The following is a 15,814-nucleotide window of genomic DNA, read 5'->3' as shown; positions in this document are numbered from 1 at the left end:
GGTACCCTTTTGTATTTGGTTTAGTTCTCTTATTGCCCCCCAGTAGCACAGCAACGCTAGAATCCGGGTTTCGATACTCGTGGTGGGCATAGCACAGATAGCCCATTGTGTAGCTTTGTGCTTAATTACAAACAAACAAACAAGTTCTCTTATTTTATAACTATTAACGTCTGAAAGTTTTAAAGAGCATCAATTTCAATTTAATTGATAGATTGTTTAATATGTTTTTATTTCTTTATTCACTAAAATTCCTATTTTAATCATTTTTACACTGAAATGTTGCTGATCTATGATTTAATAAATAGGAAATATTTTTCTGAGCACTGAACTGTGATCATGACAAAAATAAATAGGTAAATTATGTAAAATAGGTAAATAGGTAAATTAATAAATACAATTTATGACGGATAATCACTATAAAATGTTGTGTGGAGGTAGTGTTCGGAAAACAAAATCAGTTTACGTCAGCGAAACGAGAAGTAGTTAAAGATGGCAGTTGTTCAACCGAATAAGTCAGATATTGGAGCAATTTTTAAGAGGTTAAGGGCACTTCAATCTAATAAGGTAGTAATGAGTTGTTTTTCGCATTTTTGACGTTATGATGATTAAATGGTACCTATTGCATACGGGTAGGAGAACGAAAGTTGCTTTTTAATATGTTAAGCTGTTGAAACGTGTAACCGCAAGTTTAACAGTAAGAGTGAAATTTAACGTCACAAAGTTAACCACGTCATACATTACATGTAACAAACAAGCATTATTAATACACTATTCCAAGTAACGAACTGTAGGTTTAAGCCAAAACTTTTGGAGCTTGAGTAATCATTGGGTATATTTAAGGCCTAACACTACATGATTACATTTACAGTAAAAATAGCCCTAACGAAGTTAATACCACTAAAACTAAATGTTAAAAACAAGTTTATAAAGTGGTGTATAAAAAATTGAAGTTTAATAACTTGAGGGTTAAGTTTTAAACTTAAACTTCACATAATCTAAGTGTGCGATATCAAAAAGTAAATAAAGAATGTATAACTATAAGCCTAATTTGTGTATATTTATTTTAGAATGGAAAGAAGGACATGAAATAATGGAAATGTTTAGGCACAGTAACATCTGAGGCCAACAGTATAATAAAATTTAAAAAGTCGTACTTGATATGCTTGCTTTTAGTTTTATGTTACTGAGATTTTAAATTAATGTTCCACAGTTGTGTTTCTGTGGGAAAAATTCATAATTTTCCTTTCATCCTAAGTACATAACACAGGTTTGTAAGCCTTCTTAATTTTAATACATTTTACACAACCAAATTTATTAAAATTTCTTTAAAACTGAATTTTAAATATTAAGTCTTGTTCTTTCCATCTGATATAACTTGCCTAGTAGCTGTGTGTATGGTACACAATACGCACAGTCAACTTTTGATTGCAGTGTAGGTGAACGTGTTGCATGCTCGTAATTTCTAACTATGTATGATGTTTTAATCTCCTCTGTCTTAGTTTTATTACTATTTTGACATAATCTTGCCATTTAAATATTATAATCTCTAATAAATTGTTATAGTGTTTACCATTTGTCTGTATTAATATTTAACAGATAAGCATGACTGAATTTATAAAAAGTATTTGGTCTTAGACAAAAAGTATTTAGTTTTATGACTGATAACAAACCGTTGTCATATGCAATATGCAAAGAAGATTGACTTATCATCTTCTCATAAAGTCTTTCATAATAATAAGTTATGTTTTTGTTTTAATTAATCTGCCCATACATGTTGTTCATTGCCCAGAAGCTGATTAGGAAGTCTATAGGAAATGTAAAAAATAAGATAAAATAAATTTCAAGAACCTTAACCCAAACACTTTTGCATTTTAGCATCCTATGATATAAGACATTTCATAAGCTTTCAACCCAGTTCTTACAAATGTAACTCTTCCTTTTTATTCATACAGTTCCTTCAGCATATCTTAAAACCTCCTAACATGAGTTTACCATCTTCATGATTTAAATTTAATGAAGATTCAGTAATGCCAGTTCCAGCTCATATGTAAGAGCAACCAGAATCTTCATCTTTAACAGCTTATTGCAGACTTATACATGTAGTATAAAGAAACTAATTTATTTGCTTTGTTTTTGACAAGATTCCAAATCTCTCTGAGGTTCCCTGACCTCTAACTTTAAATAATCCATAATAAAGTAATTCTCCAAATACTTTTAATCCCAACATGTAATAACAGAGCTCATCACAAGTAAACAACTCACCTTTACCTATTAATCTCTCTCACAGACCTAATCAATGTATATATCTGTTAATCACCCTACTTAAAATATCATGCCCACATTTTACGTGAGGACGAATTCCAAGTAATTTTTTGCAAATGGCTATTAATTTCTTAATTTTACATTAGCAACATCATATATTGTGACATAAAATAGAGAAAGAGAAATCTTCTCTAGTTCTTAATCTCATCTTTCTTCTCCAAAACATCTTGAACTTTAGGATCCAATGAGAAAATGTTGGCATGTTTCTTATATGATTCAGTACATGCTAGCCTTTCAGAGTACTTAGGGTCATTCTTTCCTCTTTCTTTTAGGTTGCCAGACTTGAATCTATTGAATTAGTTACTTGTACAAATACACTTCTGTTTCCATAACTTGAGGGCTTCATCCATTATATAAAATAGTAAAACTTTAATTTTTTATAAAAAAGAAAGTTTTGTTATGGACACAAATAGTCTATGGTAGCAGTGTATGGGGGTCATACAGGCTAAATTTGGGAGCAGTTTTTGCTTTTGGATGTATAACTTTCAGCTGACAAATGTTAAAAATTGTGTTGAGAAAAAGGGCAAAAATTAAAAAAAAAGAGTAAAAATATAACAAACTAACAAAAAATGTGCTTAGACTTCTTCTTTGTATCATGTTTTTTGATATTTTGTCTTACCTCAAAATCCATCTGAGTAGTTGCATATAAATGTAACAATATTTAAAAGTATCTATTAGTTTTGTCTGCACCCCATAAAACCGCCAGCTCAAATTTTCAGCAAGTGGAAACTTGCCTCCTTTGTGCTTGAGTACTGCCAGCCACATTAATTTTCTGTATTACCCTCTGCAGTGTTTAAATTGTTTGTCCTCTTTCTTTATAAACTCAAAGGAAACCTTTAGATTGTGTAAATTCTTGTCTTCAAAGCCTCTCTATCTTTATCTTTGTTTTTCACTTCCATCTTCTGAAACTCTCAGTTGAACCTGCTTCCTAACTAAATTGGTCTAGGAATGACATGATTTCCATACCAAATAATGGGTTACAGAAATAAAATAAGTGTTGGTTTTATAACAGTTTTTACTATTAGTCTGATGCAGGTTTTCTCACAAGTGTTGATGAATATTCAAAACTAGGTATGCTTTGACTGTAATGCAAAGAATCCTACTTGGGCTAGTGTGACTTATGGTGTCTTTATATGTATGGACTGTTCGGCTGTTCATCGATCACTTGGGGTGCATTTATCGTTTGTAAGATCAACACAGCTAGATACCAATTGGACATGGCTTCAGCTACGAGCTATGCAGGTTGGAGGCAATGCAAATGCAGTAAGTGCTAAAGTTCTTATAGAAAATTGAACTGTTGCATGTATAATAAATGTCTGTAACAATAACATACATATTCTTTTGCTTCTAAAGCGACCAGAGCTGTTCTACTGTGCTGTTTTTTATTAATTTTTATCTTGTGAGATCATAATCAAGTGGTCATATTTTATTTCATACATTGTAACTTGTAATTTTTTATATCAAATAAAACTAAGCATAGAAGGTACAATATTCAATTGAATAGATTATCTTTCAATTAGTGAATTTTCTTGAACTTGTGTAACATATATGTCATGTACATGACAGAATAACTAAGCACAGCAACAGCCATCTAATATGATTATTAAGTTGTCAACTTGCACAGTTCTTTGATATATTTGTTTATTTTATATATAGGTTTAAGTATAGGTGTGGCTAGAGTTGGACAGTTTGTGGAATTTGCTAATCGACTAACTGAATGTTCACAAAATTGGTTCAATATTAGAGAAGGAATGTTAACTTTAATTTTGAACTTACTACATGTAGCAAATGTGGCAAGCTTTTAGTAAAATGTATAAGTCTGTTAAACACAAAAAATTAGATATGTTACAAAAGTATTTGTACTCGAGATTGAAGACATTAGTCTGAGTTGGTCTGACAAGTCAGAGGAAAAGGTGATGGGCATGTGAAGAACACAAATACCTTTCTCCATTATACATTTTGTATATTATATTGGCATAACCTTTGGAACCTCTGAAATGCATAGCTATAGTATTTTCAGTATCCCTATGTATTTTATCTGGGATTTACTCTCTTATACTATGAACTATTGCTAAATAAGCAGTACAGAGCAAATTGAATAGTTGATAACTCTTACATCAAATACGTAATAGCATGTTGAATGGTATTCTGTAAAAGGTTGTCATGCGAACTTTAACCCCTACACTTGCACATAGGATTAATTGACGGACTGATTAATTGATTACACTTGATTAATCTATTAGTACACATTCCTACACACACCATTACATTTATTTTAATATTTGTTAGGACATTTTAGAGGTTATGCAAATTAAATATGAAACTAAGATGAAAATAAGTATTTTTCTTCTTAATAGGAAAATCTTTTTTGACTCGGACTAACTCAGTGATGGCTTCATAAATTCACAGACAAATCTTTAGTAAAAATTATTTATTAAAAAGTCTGCTTTTTTTTTTGTTTACAACATACTTCTTATGTTTGTTAAACACTTGCTAAATTTCATGAAGATATACTTCATACATTCAGAGTTATAGTATGCATAATTTCATTCTGTCTGCTGTTCAAGCTGAACACCATCTATTTACAAGTGGCAAAACAAAATCACCTGTGTAAGGAATTTTGTAATAAAATCTGCTTTCTCTGCTGGTTGAAAATATCCAATAGCAATGTCAAGAAAACTACTGACATTTTTTGAGGGACAGAATGATATGAGAGGGGCATGACATGTGGGTTTTACATTTTTGATTATATCTTAGTAAAGTAAGAAGACTGGTTGTTCTAACTTTATATTTTGTCTTGTCAAGATTTATAGTATGTATTTTTAATTTAGTTGGACACTCAGAAAGTCAAATAAGAGTAGAAAGAAAATCTCAAATGGGCAGTTTGGAGTGCAATTGTGTCACATGGATGGACAAGTCAAGATTGGGATTTTATTTAAATATTTCTTTTTGAAGTTAAGGAATTTAAACTTAGATAATATAAAAATATTAATTATAAACTATTTTTTGAGGTTAAATTTATTAACATTCATTAATAATAAAATAGCTGAATTAAATTTTGAATGTAACTCTGTAAAATAAAAGGTTATGACATGCAGATTTTTACCCATCTGTATCCAAAGAGCCATATCAGTTACTGTCACAAAATAAAAATATAAATTTTTTAATTAAAAATACTTTGTCAGAACATTTTCAGATTTCACATGTGAAATCTTTATAACCTCCTGATAATTATCAAATATTGTTTAGAAAAAAACTATTTTATATATTATTTTTACTAATGTATCTCTGTATGGGTTGGGTCAATTTGGAGAATGTGAAATAAAATAATTTTATTTAGGTTTTATATATACATTTTAAAATAACAAAAAATCATAAATTGCTATATCAATACCACAGAGTTTCACTAATTGATCAAGCTTAGTAATTAAGTTGTATTTGGGTCTAAAAAAATATTGAATTCTGACATCAAAAGAATATGTTTGCCCCCGAATACTCCAAAGAGGCTGAGAAAGCCACTAGGGGGATATTTTGAGTTTTCGATTGGTTATTCACACATCATAGACATAAGTAGGTGTACATAAGCAAGTCTTTCCAAAAATGGGCAGAGGTGGGCAGGGCCACTGTTTGATTCAGTAAATGTAGTGATATCTCAACAAATAGAAAAGATAGGAGGTTTTTATTTTATATTCTAGCTTGTCAGTATTGGTAATTTGAGTTCCTAATTTGTAAGAAACTATAGACTTTATATTTGAACATTGATATTTAGGATTTTTTTTTATATTACTTTTAAATTAAAAAATTAACTAATGTATCATACTAGAATTTGAATTATAATCTATAATTTGATACCAAACGTATTCACATACATTCATAAAATAGTAGTTCAATAAAATTTTGAATGTGAGTCTACAAACGAGATGACATGGCCTTTGACCCATACCAATAGGAAGACCCATAGAGATAGGGTTAATTGATTAGAAAATTTCACTAATTGTTGAGCTCTGCTTGCAGCTCAGTCTTAACTTATTAACCCTTCTGCATCAGGTAGGTCAAAGTGTGCATTTACAGTTACATTCAAAATTTAGTTAAATTACTTTATTATCAATATATATATACACATATACATAAATGAACTTGACATAAAAATGGAGTTAATAAATCAAATTTTAGTATTTAAATTTTAATTTCTTAATTTTATAAGGAAATATTTAAAAAAACATCAATCTACCCTAGTATGATAATTGTGACATTGGTTATCTGTGGCTTCCTTCTTTAATTTATTTTTCACCCCTACGAGAAGTTTGAATTCAATGTAAATTCCTCATTATAATACAGTTATTGCTCAGGCAAGACATAATTTTTATATCCTCCAATCTTATTTTGTTTCAGAACCATAAACTAACAAATGAGACCACTCCTGCCACACCCACCTGTCGCGTCCTCTCTTTCACAAATTGCCAGAAGTTCTATCTGATGTTTAATATTGTATTATTTATAACCAATAGAAAGTCAAAGTTTCAATCTATCAATTTATATATTATGTTATGTTGTTTTTTGCACAGATAATTGTCAGTTTCACTTCCAGTTCAAGCTTGATTCCCATGGGAAAGACAGTGACGAGATTAACTAGATTTCTAACTGCCATTGTCAAAAAGTTAGAAAGCCAGAATAATTGTGATAGTTATGGGACATGTTCTGCTCTTCACATGTTATTATTCTGTATTCTTTGGAGCATTACTTAATTAAATAAAAAATTATGTATTGCAGCAGTACCATTAATATAAAAAAATGGGGTTAAGTGTTATTGACAGTTGACAGTAAAAGGAAGAAAACCCAGGTAAGTATGTTATTTCTTGTTTTTCATGTGTATTCTTTGTTATAAAAGTAACTAAAATGTAAAAAATTAGAAACTTTTTAGGTTAGGTATGGTAAGATTAGGTAAAATAAAGAATAATAATTATACTTTTCACGAAGTATACTCGCAAGCACCTCACGATTAGCCTGTGTGTTATGTTATTTGATAGGATAACATGTCCACTAAGTAATTTCAAATTTTATGGTAACAATATTAGTTTAGACACAGTTCAAAGGACAATAAAACTTAAGTTTAAACTGATGTATGCTATTATGATATTTGAGGTATTTAGGACAAACAAATCAAGTTTCATGTTACAATTTGAAGTCATTCTAGAAAAAAAAGGAACAAATATATTTTGGGTTATGAGGTTAGTAAAATTGATCAACCTCGCATAGAGTTAGGGAAGAGAAAATAACTGTTAATAACAGAAAATAAATATTTATTTTTTTGAAGAAAAACATTTTATATTTATTTAGGAGGTTTTAGGGATTATGTAAACAGAATTTTAATATGAAGAAAAGTATTCTTAATACTAATACGAAATTCACTTTGCACTCAGAGTAGTCAACATTCTGACACCATATAATTAAATAGAAAGTTTTAGTAAAGATACTTAACTAAAAACTCTGATTTTTTGTTTGCGAAAGACTTTTAAAGCGTACTGAAAGCTTGCCAAATTTCATTAAGATACAATAACTACTTTCAGAGCTATAGTATTTATACCACCATGGTTACATGGTGGTTACAAGGTTCTGTAAAATACAGGTCTTGATAGGGTTAATAGCAAGTTCTTAATTTTCTGAAAATTATTAAGCTTGTGTTCTTTAGCATTATGATAGCATTTTTAAAAGGAATGCCACTTGACAGCCTGGTAAAGATTTGTTTTTTTTGTGTGAAAATATTTAAATTGGTGGAGTAAACAGAAATGTACCATACTTTGTATTTGTTGTATACTCATGTAGTAGTAGTGAATTTTGTTCTGTAGTTTTAATAATTAATTTTTCATTTCATTTAAATTGTCAGATGGTAATTTATATTTCTGAAGTATTGATTTAAAAAAATTTATCAGTTAACAAATCTTGTCATGATATAAGATCAAAGATGTATCTTGTTAGAACTCATACTTGTTGCTAAATATTATATTTTAATTTTTAGTTGGCATTTTTCCAACAACACAACTGTTCCACTACAGATGCTCAACAAAAGTATAACAGTAGAGCTGCCCAGCTTTATCGAGAGAAGTTGCATCATATGGCAGCAGCCATCATGAGAACTCATGGAACAAAGGTAAGTATATGTTTGATTGTGAATAATTTGAAAGTCATGAGCAAGAGTGAATTTGTTAATTTTAGTTCTATACACAGTGTAGTTGTTGAATTTTGTTACTAATTTTAAAGAAAGAAATTCTAATTTGAGAATAAAAAAGAATTTGAATGATTTATTGACATGTTAAAGATTTATACTTTTTAAGTAACTGCCCTCTTTATCGTTAATCTTAACCCATATGAATGGACCAATTTAACAGATTTTTACTTTAAGTATTATCTTAAAAAGAAATGTTTAGCCATGGCACAGCAGCTCATAGAATGGCCCTGAGATTTTCAAGTATAAACTTTTAGCTCATATCTCCACCATCTCTTGACTGATTTGGGATCTAATTACAGTTTTGGACTCAGGAAGTCAAAGTCTTTCAATTTGACTACATCCAAGGTTTCATAGATTAATTTACTCTAATTCTACCTAATAAAATTCAATTTGAGGGTAGGTTGATAGAGATCCTGATGAGTAATAAATTTGAATCGGGTATATATGCTTGGTATTGCTGGTGCACAAAAATATACTAATAAAAATAGGGGGAAAGATTTCATAGAATAATTTACTCTAATCCTGCCTAAAAGTTTGAATTATTAATGTACATACATAAATTGCATCATTTTCTGAATAGTTGTACATCTAACAGGTGTTTTTTGATATTTTCAGTGTGTTCCTACATACTGACTGATAGAAGAGCCATGATTATTTTAGTCATAGTTTAGGGTTGATGCAACATTAATTGGTATCGCTGAAATGTCTTGTAAGACATAAGTGTCCTAAAAAGTGAACAAATTTAAAGTTTTTTTTAATAATTTATATAAATAAAGGTTTATTTTTAAATACACAATAAAAAGATGTGTTTTAATATTTCCTTATTTATTTCAAACTGGAAAACTTTATGTTCCATGTATGTGCCTATAGAAGTGCTCTGGAGGGAAAGTTATATGTACTCATTGCAGTGAATTAGCTAAGTACATAAAAGTATCAAGTTCAACATAAATAAATCCAGCTAGTAAAATACATAAGATTACCTCTTTTATTAAAAATTTCTGGTTTATTGTGTTAGTGAATATGAGTTAGTGTATGTTCATTTAAAGAGGCAGTAGAACATCTATGTAGGTTTCAAGTTTTAAAAGAATGGACAGGCTAAAAATAAAAGCATTAGTAAAAATGTTGTTTCACTTTGCTGCAGAAGTGTGTAAGTAAGTAATTTTGCTTTTTTTTTTTGCTTTTTTTTTTTCACATCCCCCATAATTTATCCACCATTAACACAAATTTTAGATCTATTGGCTTCTAATGCTTTAACAAATTATTGTGCTTAAACTATAACTTTTAATATTAAAATACCTTTTTAGTATAAGGTGGCTATCATGCTTAAAATAAAAAAAGTTTTCCCATGCCTGACTGTGTCAATAAAGTTTGGTCAGTGAGTTGGTGGGTCTTTATTTTTACTTTACTCTTTTCTCTGCATATCACGAGGTTTTACTGAGTTACAATCAAAATTTAATTAAATTACTTAATTGTCATAGTATATGAATAAATTTAATATAAAACTTAGCAAATGAATCAAATTTTAGTGTTATATAATTTTTAAGTTCCTAATTTTATAAGGGAATATTTTTAAAAATCCTCAATCTCCCCTAGTATGAGAATTGTGATATCTGCTCTCTAGGTCTACCTTCTCTAACTTATTTACCACACCTCTGAGGAATATGGAATTTAATGTAAATTATTCATAATATAGTTATCACTCATTTTTATAGCCTTTGAACTTATTCAATTACAGAGTCATAAACTAGAATATCAGACTCCTCTTGCAACACCCACCTGTCACATTCTCCCTTTCACAAGTTGCCGATACTTCTCTTTGATGTTTAATGCTATATTATTTGTAACCAATAGAAAACCAGAGCTTTGATCTGCCCCTCAAGATGCATTCCTCCCGGGGAAGGTTCTGTATTTTCAGTTTACCTCCTCTGGAATCTGAGCATCCACCCACGTTTTTGCCATGCATGGTGACCCGTGAAGGGGAGAAGAGGATCCTGGTGGCTGAGTGGTGTCTGGGGCACTGCAACATACCACTTTGGCCTTGAATTCCTGTAGACAGGTGGCCTTCGGGTGCCCCTCAGTGTCAGTCGGCTGGTCCTCTTGGGCTAGGATCAACTGAGTACTGTGCTCAACAAGTGTTGTGGATGTTGTGTCTGATGCTGGTGTTTGGGTATAAATAAAATAGTAACAAAACAGCTAATTGGTAAACAACCACGTCTTGAAGACTCTCACCAGCAATCTTCAACTGAACCTGTATCTCATTTTTTAATCTTGAATTTCTTGTCAGACAAACCTATAAGGCAAATGTCTCCCTATTAGAGGGGCTTGCTTGCTCTACAAAGTCAGTTAGGAAGCTATGTTATGACTCTAAGCGACGGCACATTTTAGACGCGTATTTTCTAAGGGTTTAGCCCTGACATTGGATGGTGTTATTGGCAATAGTGACACTGTCCAAGTTGATTTTATTTTTAAATTTTTATGAGCCATTGGTCTTTTTAATTTTATTTAAATCTTTTATCTGAATTTTGGACATTTAGTTTTAACTTGATTTAATTTTACATTTTATGACAATTTTACTTTACGTTTTTACTGGTTGTTTGGTGCAGATAACCTAGTTGCTTTGAGCCAAAAAATGCCAAACAACCAATCAGCTTTAATCTGTCAAGTGATCTACTATATTATGTTGTTTTCTTTATAGATAATTGTCTATTTCGCTTCTAGTTGAAATTTGATTACTTCAAGAAATACATCAACAAGCTTAGTTGAATTTTTAACTGCTTTTATTGCATAGTTAGAAAGCCAGAAAAAAAATTATGATAGTTATAGGATGTTGTTTGCTTTTTTATGTGTTATTATTCTGTGTTCTTAGGTGTATTATTTTATTAAAAGATTTAGTGCAGTACTACCAGTAGTATAAAAAAACAGGGTTAATTTTTGTCAACAGCAAAAAAGAGGAGACCCAGGTAAGTACTATATTTCTTGTTTTTCATGTGTATTCTTTATTTATTATTATAAAAGTAACTAAAATGTAAAAATGAGAAACTTCTTTGGTTAGATTAGGTAAGGTAAATAATAATAATAATAAATTTTCATGATGTGTACACTCATGAGTAGCTTGTGTATTATGTAATTCAATAGGTAATGTGAGCTACATGCTCACCTTGTGATTCACAGTTTGTATGGTGAGAATTATTTATACACAGTTCAAAGGATAATGAAACAATAAAGTTTAAGTAGAAACAGATATATACTGTTACAAGCTTTAAGGTATTTAGGATAAGCAAATGTAGTTTCCTGTTTTAATTTGAAGTCATTCTAGAAAGAAAAAAAGTAAATTAGATTTATTTATTTCTTTTTTTGTGTGTGTTGGTTACAAGGTCAGTCAAAATGACAAACCTTGTATAGAGTTAGGGTAGATAAAATATCAACTTTTACTAAAAAAAACGTTTGGAATTTACTTAGGAGGTTTTAGAGATTATTCAAATGAAATTTTATAATTTTCAGATGAAGAAAGTGTTTTTAATTTTAACATGAAAATCACTTTGTACTTGGAGCAGTCAACACTGACTCCATTAATTCATGGAGAAATTTGTATTATAAATACTTTATTTCAAATGAAGATTTTTTCTCTACAAAAGTCTTTTTAAATTTTTTATCTTAAAGCTTATGAAATTTTGTGAAGATACACAAAATGTATTAGAAGTTGTAGTATGGAAGCTCTAACAGTCAATTTGGGATATCCAAACTCAACCAAATTGACCGAGCGTGTAGTGAGAGTTAAATACTATCCACAGTTTTATTCATTATAACATGTACAGAATCAAGATTCACCACAAGGACAGAAAGGAAGAAAGTTGAGTACAGTTAAACACGTATCTTAATGCATAAATGTTCAGTTTTTTTAAAGCATGAGTTAACCCTTTGAACATGGGCTTGCAGATGCCCTGATGTTTTACAATTTCACAGAGTTATATCCAAATTTAATTAAACAATTTTATTATCAGTGTATGTTAATAGACTTAGCATCGTAATTGAGTTTATAATTTAAATTCTTATATTATCTAAGTTTTAACATCTTTATTTCAACAGAAAATATTTTAAAAATTCTCAAATCTTACCTCCTCCATGTCATTTGACAGTTCTACATTCTGAATTCTCCTCTTTTAGTTTGTATAACTTCCATAGTAATGCACCTTCACTGTCTGAGTTATGGAGACACAATCTATATGTAATTCCAACATCTAATATACAGTTTATATCCTAACTTCTCAGTTTAGAGAGACATCAATAAATTTACTCAACTTTTATATTGGTAATACTTTAATATTGCCCTCTGCAGAGGGGTGCTATATACTTTGTTGATCCAGGCACAAATAACTAGAAAAGAAAAGATGCATAAATGGGCTTGTTTTTGTTCCTTTGGATGTCATTTATCACAGGTTTGGATTTGACTGTTTGAGTATTGATTTTCTATACATATATTCAAAGAACGTGAATAGTTGCTGACTATGTCGCACTTTTCCATTGCATTGTTCAACCTTTATGCAGATAAGTGTCATTGCCTTAACTAATAGACAAATAGTGTCAAATCTAATTTAGCCTAGTGAGCTTATTATAGTAATTATATTGCTGCTAATATTATAAAATGTAATATCAAAATGATGTCTCACGTCCTGCTCCAAACACTTTTCATCCTATTACTCATACAAATTAATTCTGCAAAATAAATAATGTAGTTTATCTATTAACTTGTACTGAATGTAATATGGAATATGTGGATCAAACTTCAAATCCATTACAAATACTTATAAATTTGCATAGATTTAATGTATTCCGTAGAATTAAAGCATTTTATAATTCATCCTTTTACTTTTATTAAGATAACTATATTAGACATTGTAAATGAAGAAACAATAACTTCAACAAGAGAAATTCAATATTTTGAAATTAAGAACATTTTGTCCTTATGGATTAAACCAGATTTTAATAACTCTATTCTGTGATAAATATAAGAACATATTAAATAAATATAAGTAAACATTAAGGAGATTTTGTTGATAGTTTCCAATAAGTATTTTTTGTTTTAATAAGGTCATTTAAACAACTTGGCAATACTTTTATGCAGATGAACACCTTATTGCAAAAAAGGCTTGTGTAGAATCTGAAAGTTGGTAGTTACAGTGGACTTAAAAGATGGTGTTTGGGAGTTATACTAGTTAGTTTAGATAACTTGGTTGGGATTTTATACCAGTATAGTTTGTCTACTGTGCTACTTATTAGGGCTTTACTACTACAATGGGGGCTGGAATGCCAACCTCAGGAGGTAAGTTTACCTTACTTACCTTCAAAAAGTAAGGTTGAGGTCTGTTGGTCAGTTATTCTTATTATTTTCTTGGTAATTATTTAAATCACTGTATTTGGTGTTAGATTTGATCCAACATTTTTCTATGAATAAAAATGAAGTATTTTATTATCTACCATAAAGTTGCAATGTCCTTGTTATAAAGTATGCTCTGAAGTTAACATATCAATGTGTAATACTGTTTCTTATGTGTAGGTCTGGAAAAAATTGAACTATCAGGGTAAACTTGGAAAAATTTGGCCACCCTGTAGTTTATTATGGAATTTATTAATAAATGGAAAAGTAGAAAGACTGGGAACTAGCATTAAAATTAACATTATGCCTGTCCCATTGTTGTCAGCAGATACAAAGCTCACAGACTGAGTTAATGTAGAAGTTTTATTGCTTGAATAAATTCTATATTAATTTTTATTTTTACCAGTAAAAGGAAAAAAGAAAAAGAAACCCTGATTATTTATTTTAAATTTATTGTTGATAAAATATATAACCAATTTTAACATGTTTTATATTCATTAATGTATTTATTTTCATAATTTCGATGTGTTTATTTGCTCATGATAGCAGTTGTGAAATCCAATCAAAATGGCACAAATTTCACACTGTTCATTATGACTTATCATCTAAAGTATTTCACAATATATGTTAGGGCACCATTTTTGTGAATTCTAAATATTGCTACCTAACATCTTGGAGTAGATAAATATTTCTATAACTTTAAAAAAAAAGTGGTATAATAAAATTTACTATTGGCAACAAGAAAAATATTACAAGAGACAATAAAAAAAATTCATGTCTCTAATTACATGTGAAATATTCTTAAAATCACTGTATTCAGTCTTTACCAGACCACTCCTTGAAAACTTATAAATATCAAAACTACCATTATAGATTAGGAGGAAGTCGTTTAAATAATTTTGAAGCTTAACTCATCTCATTTATAATGCTTTAAGTTGGTTGACCCTAAATCCACTCAGCCCCAGCCCACTTGAAATAACTTCATTCTTTTCCTCAGCATTGTTTTGAACAAATGTGTTTTAAACTTATTAATTATGTGAGGATTGCGACAGTTTATGAAACTTGAATTTTTTTCTTTACTAAAGAACAAACAAAATTTTTGTTTTTTCCTCCCTATATATTATGAATTTGCAAGTGTATGTAACTTCTGCTTCATCCTGTGATGATGATGATGATAATGTTACCAACACAGCCTTTGACTACTGGAGGCTTATTGTCTGTGAAAGATGTGACAGCCATTGTTCAATGAGTTGTTGGTTCCCTCAAGTATATAGGGCCTGTTCCTTCCTTCAGTTTGACTGATGTTCCTTAGTTTGAACATGACCAGGATGATGATGATTTTTGCTGGCTGTTTCCCCCACCAGGGTTTGCTGTTAATACTGCTTTATCAGTGTAGGAAAATTCTCACACTTCTACTCTCTTTCTTGACATGATTTTGCAGGAATGTTCCTTTCTTTCTTTCTCCTGTGCCTTTTGATACATCTCATTCTTTACTATATGAAACCCCTGCTTAAGATTATTTTGTTGTCTCTCTTTTCCCAAAATTGGGGTCAATGAGGACTTGTTTCTTGAATAACTCCACATCTGTGCTCACATTCCTTGTCCTCACCTACTTGACTCTTTTTGTCCTGGCTTACAGTCATTCTTGATTTCCAGTCTTTGGGGTCTCTTTTACCTGCTTGGGGGATGGACTTTTTAAACTTCTATTTCAATTTTCTAGTGCCCAATTTTCATGTTTTCATCTCTTTCTTACCACCTTCCTACATTACCTCTTGCATCTTCACCTTATTGCATCATCGTGCTTCTAAAGAGTTTTTCTGGAGAGTTTCGTTTTTGTCTTTTCACCATTTTAGCTCATACTTCTTCTGCTCTATCCATACTTATTTGGTTTC

At 30.2% G+C, this 15,814-nt stretch overlaps 1 protein-coding gene across 2 annotated transcripts in view; it reads left to right on the top strand.

Moving 5' to 3' along the window:
- Positions 1–422: 422 nt before the first annotated feature.
- Positions 423–15,814, top strand: part of LOC106467787 (ADP-ribosylation factor GTPase-activating protein 2-like) — a 49,428-nt gene continuing 34,036 nt past the window's right edge. For both annotated transcript variants that reach the window (XM_013928165.2, XM_022395980.1), the window contains exons 1-3: positions 423–564; positions 3,394–3,585; positions 8,339–8,470. In XM_013928165.2, coding sequence (XP_013783619.1) covers positions 490–564; positions 3,394–3,585; positions 8,339–8,470 — 399 coding nt within the window. In that variant the 5' untranslated portion in view covers positions 423–489. The remainder of the gene's footprint in view (positions 565–3,393; positions 3,586–8,338; positions 8,471–15,814) is intronic.

Source organism: Limulus polyphemus, unplaced genomic scaffold (assembly GCF_000517525.1).
Source record: "Limulus polyphemus unplaced genomic scaffold, Limulus_polyphemus-2.1.2 Scaffold2739, whole genome shotgun sequence".
NCBI classification, from domain to species: Eukaryota; Metazoa; Arthropoda; class Merostomata; order Xiphosura; family Limulidae; genus Limulus; species Limulus polyphemus.
The sequence above is the reverse complement of the archived record's forward strand: the minus strand, read 5'-3'. Positions and strand labels throughout refer to the sequence as shown.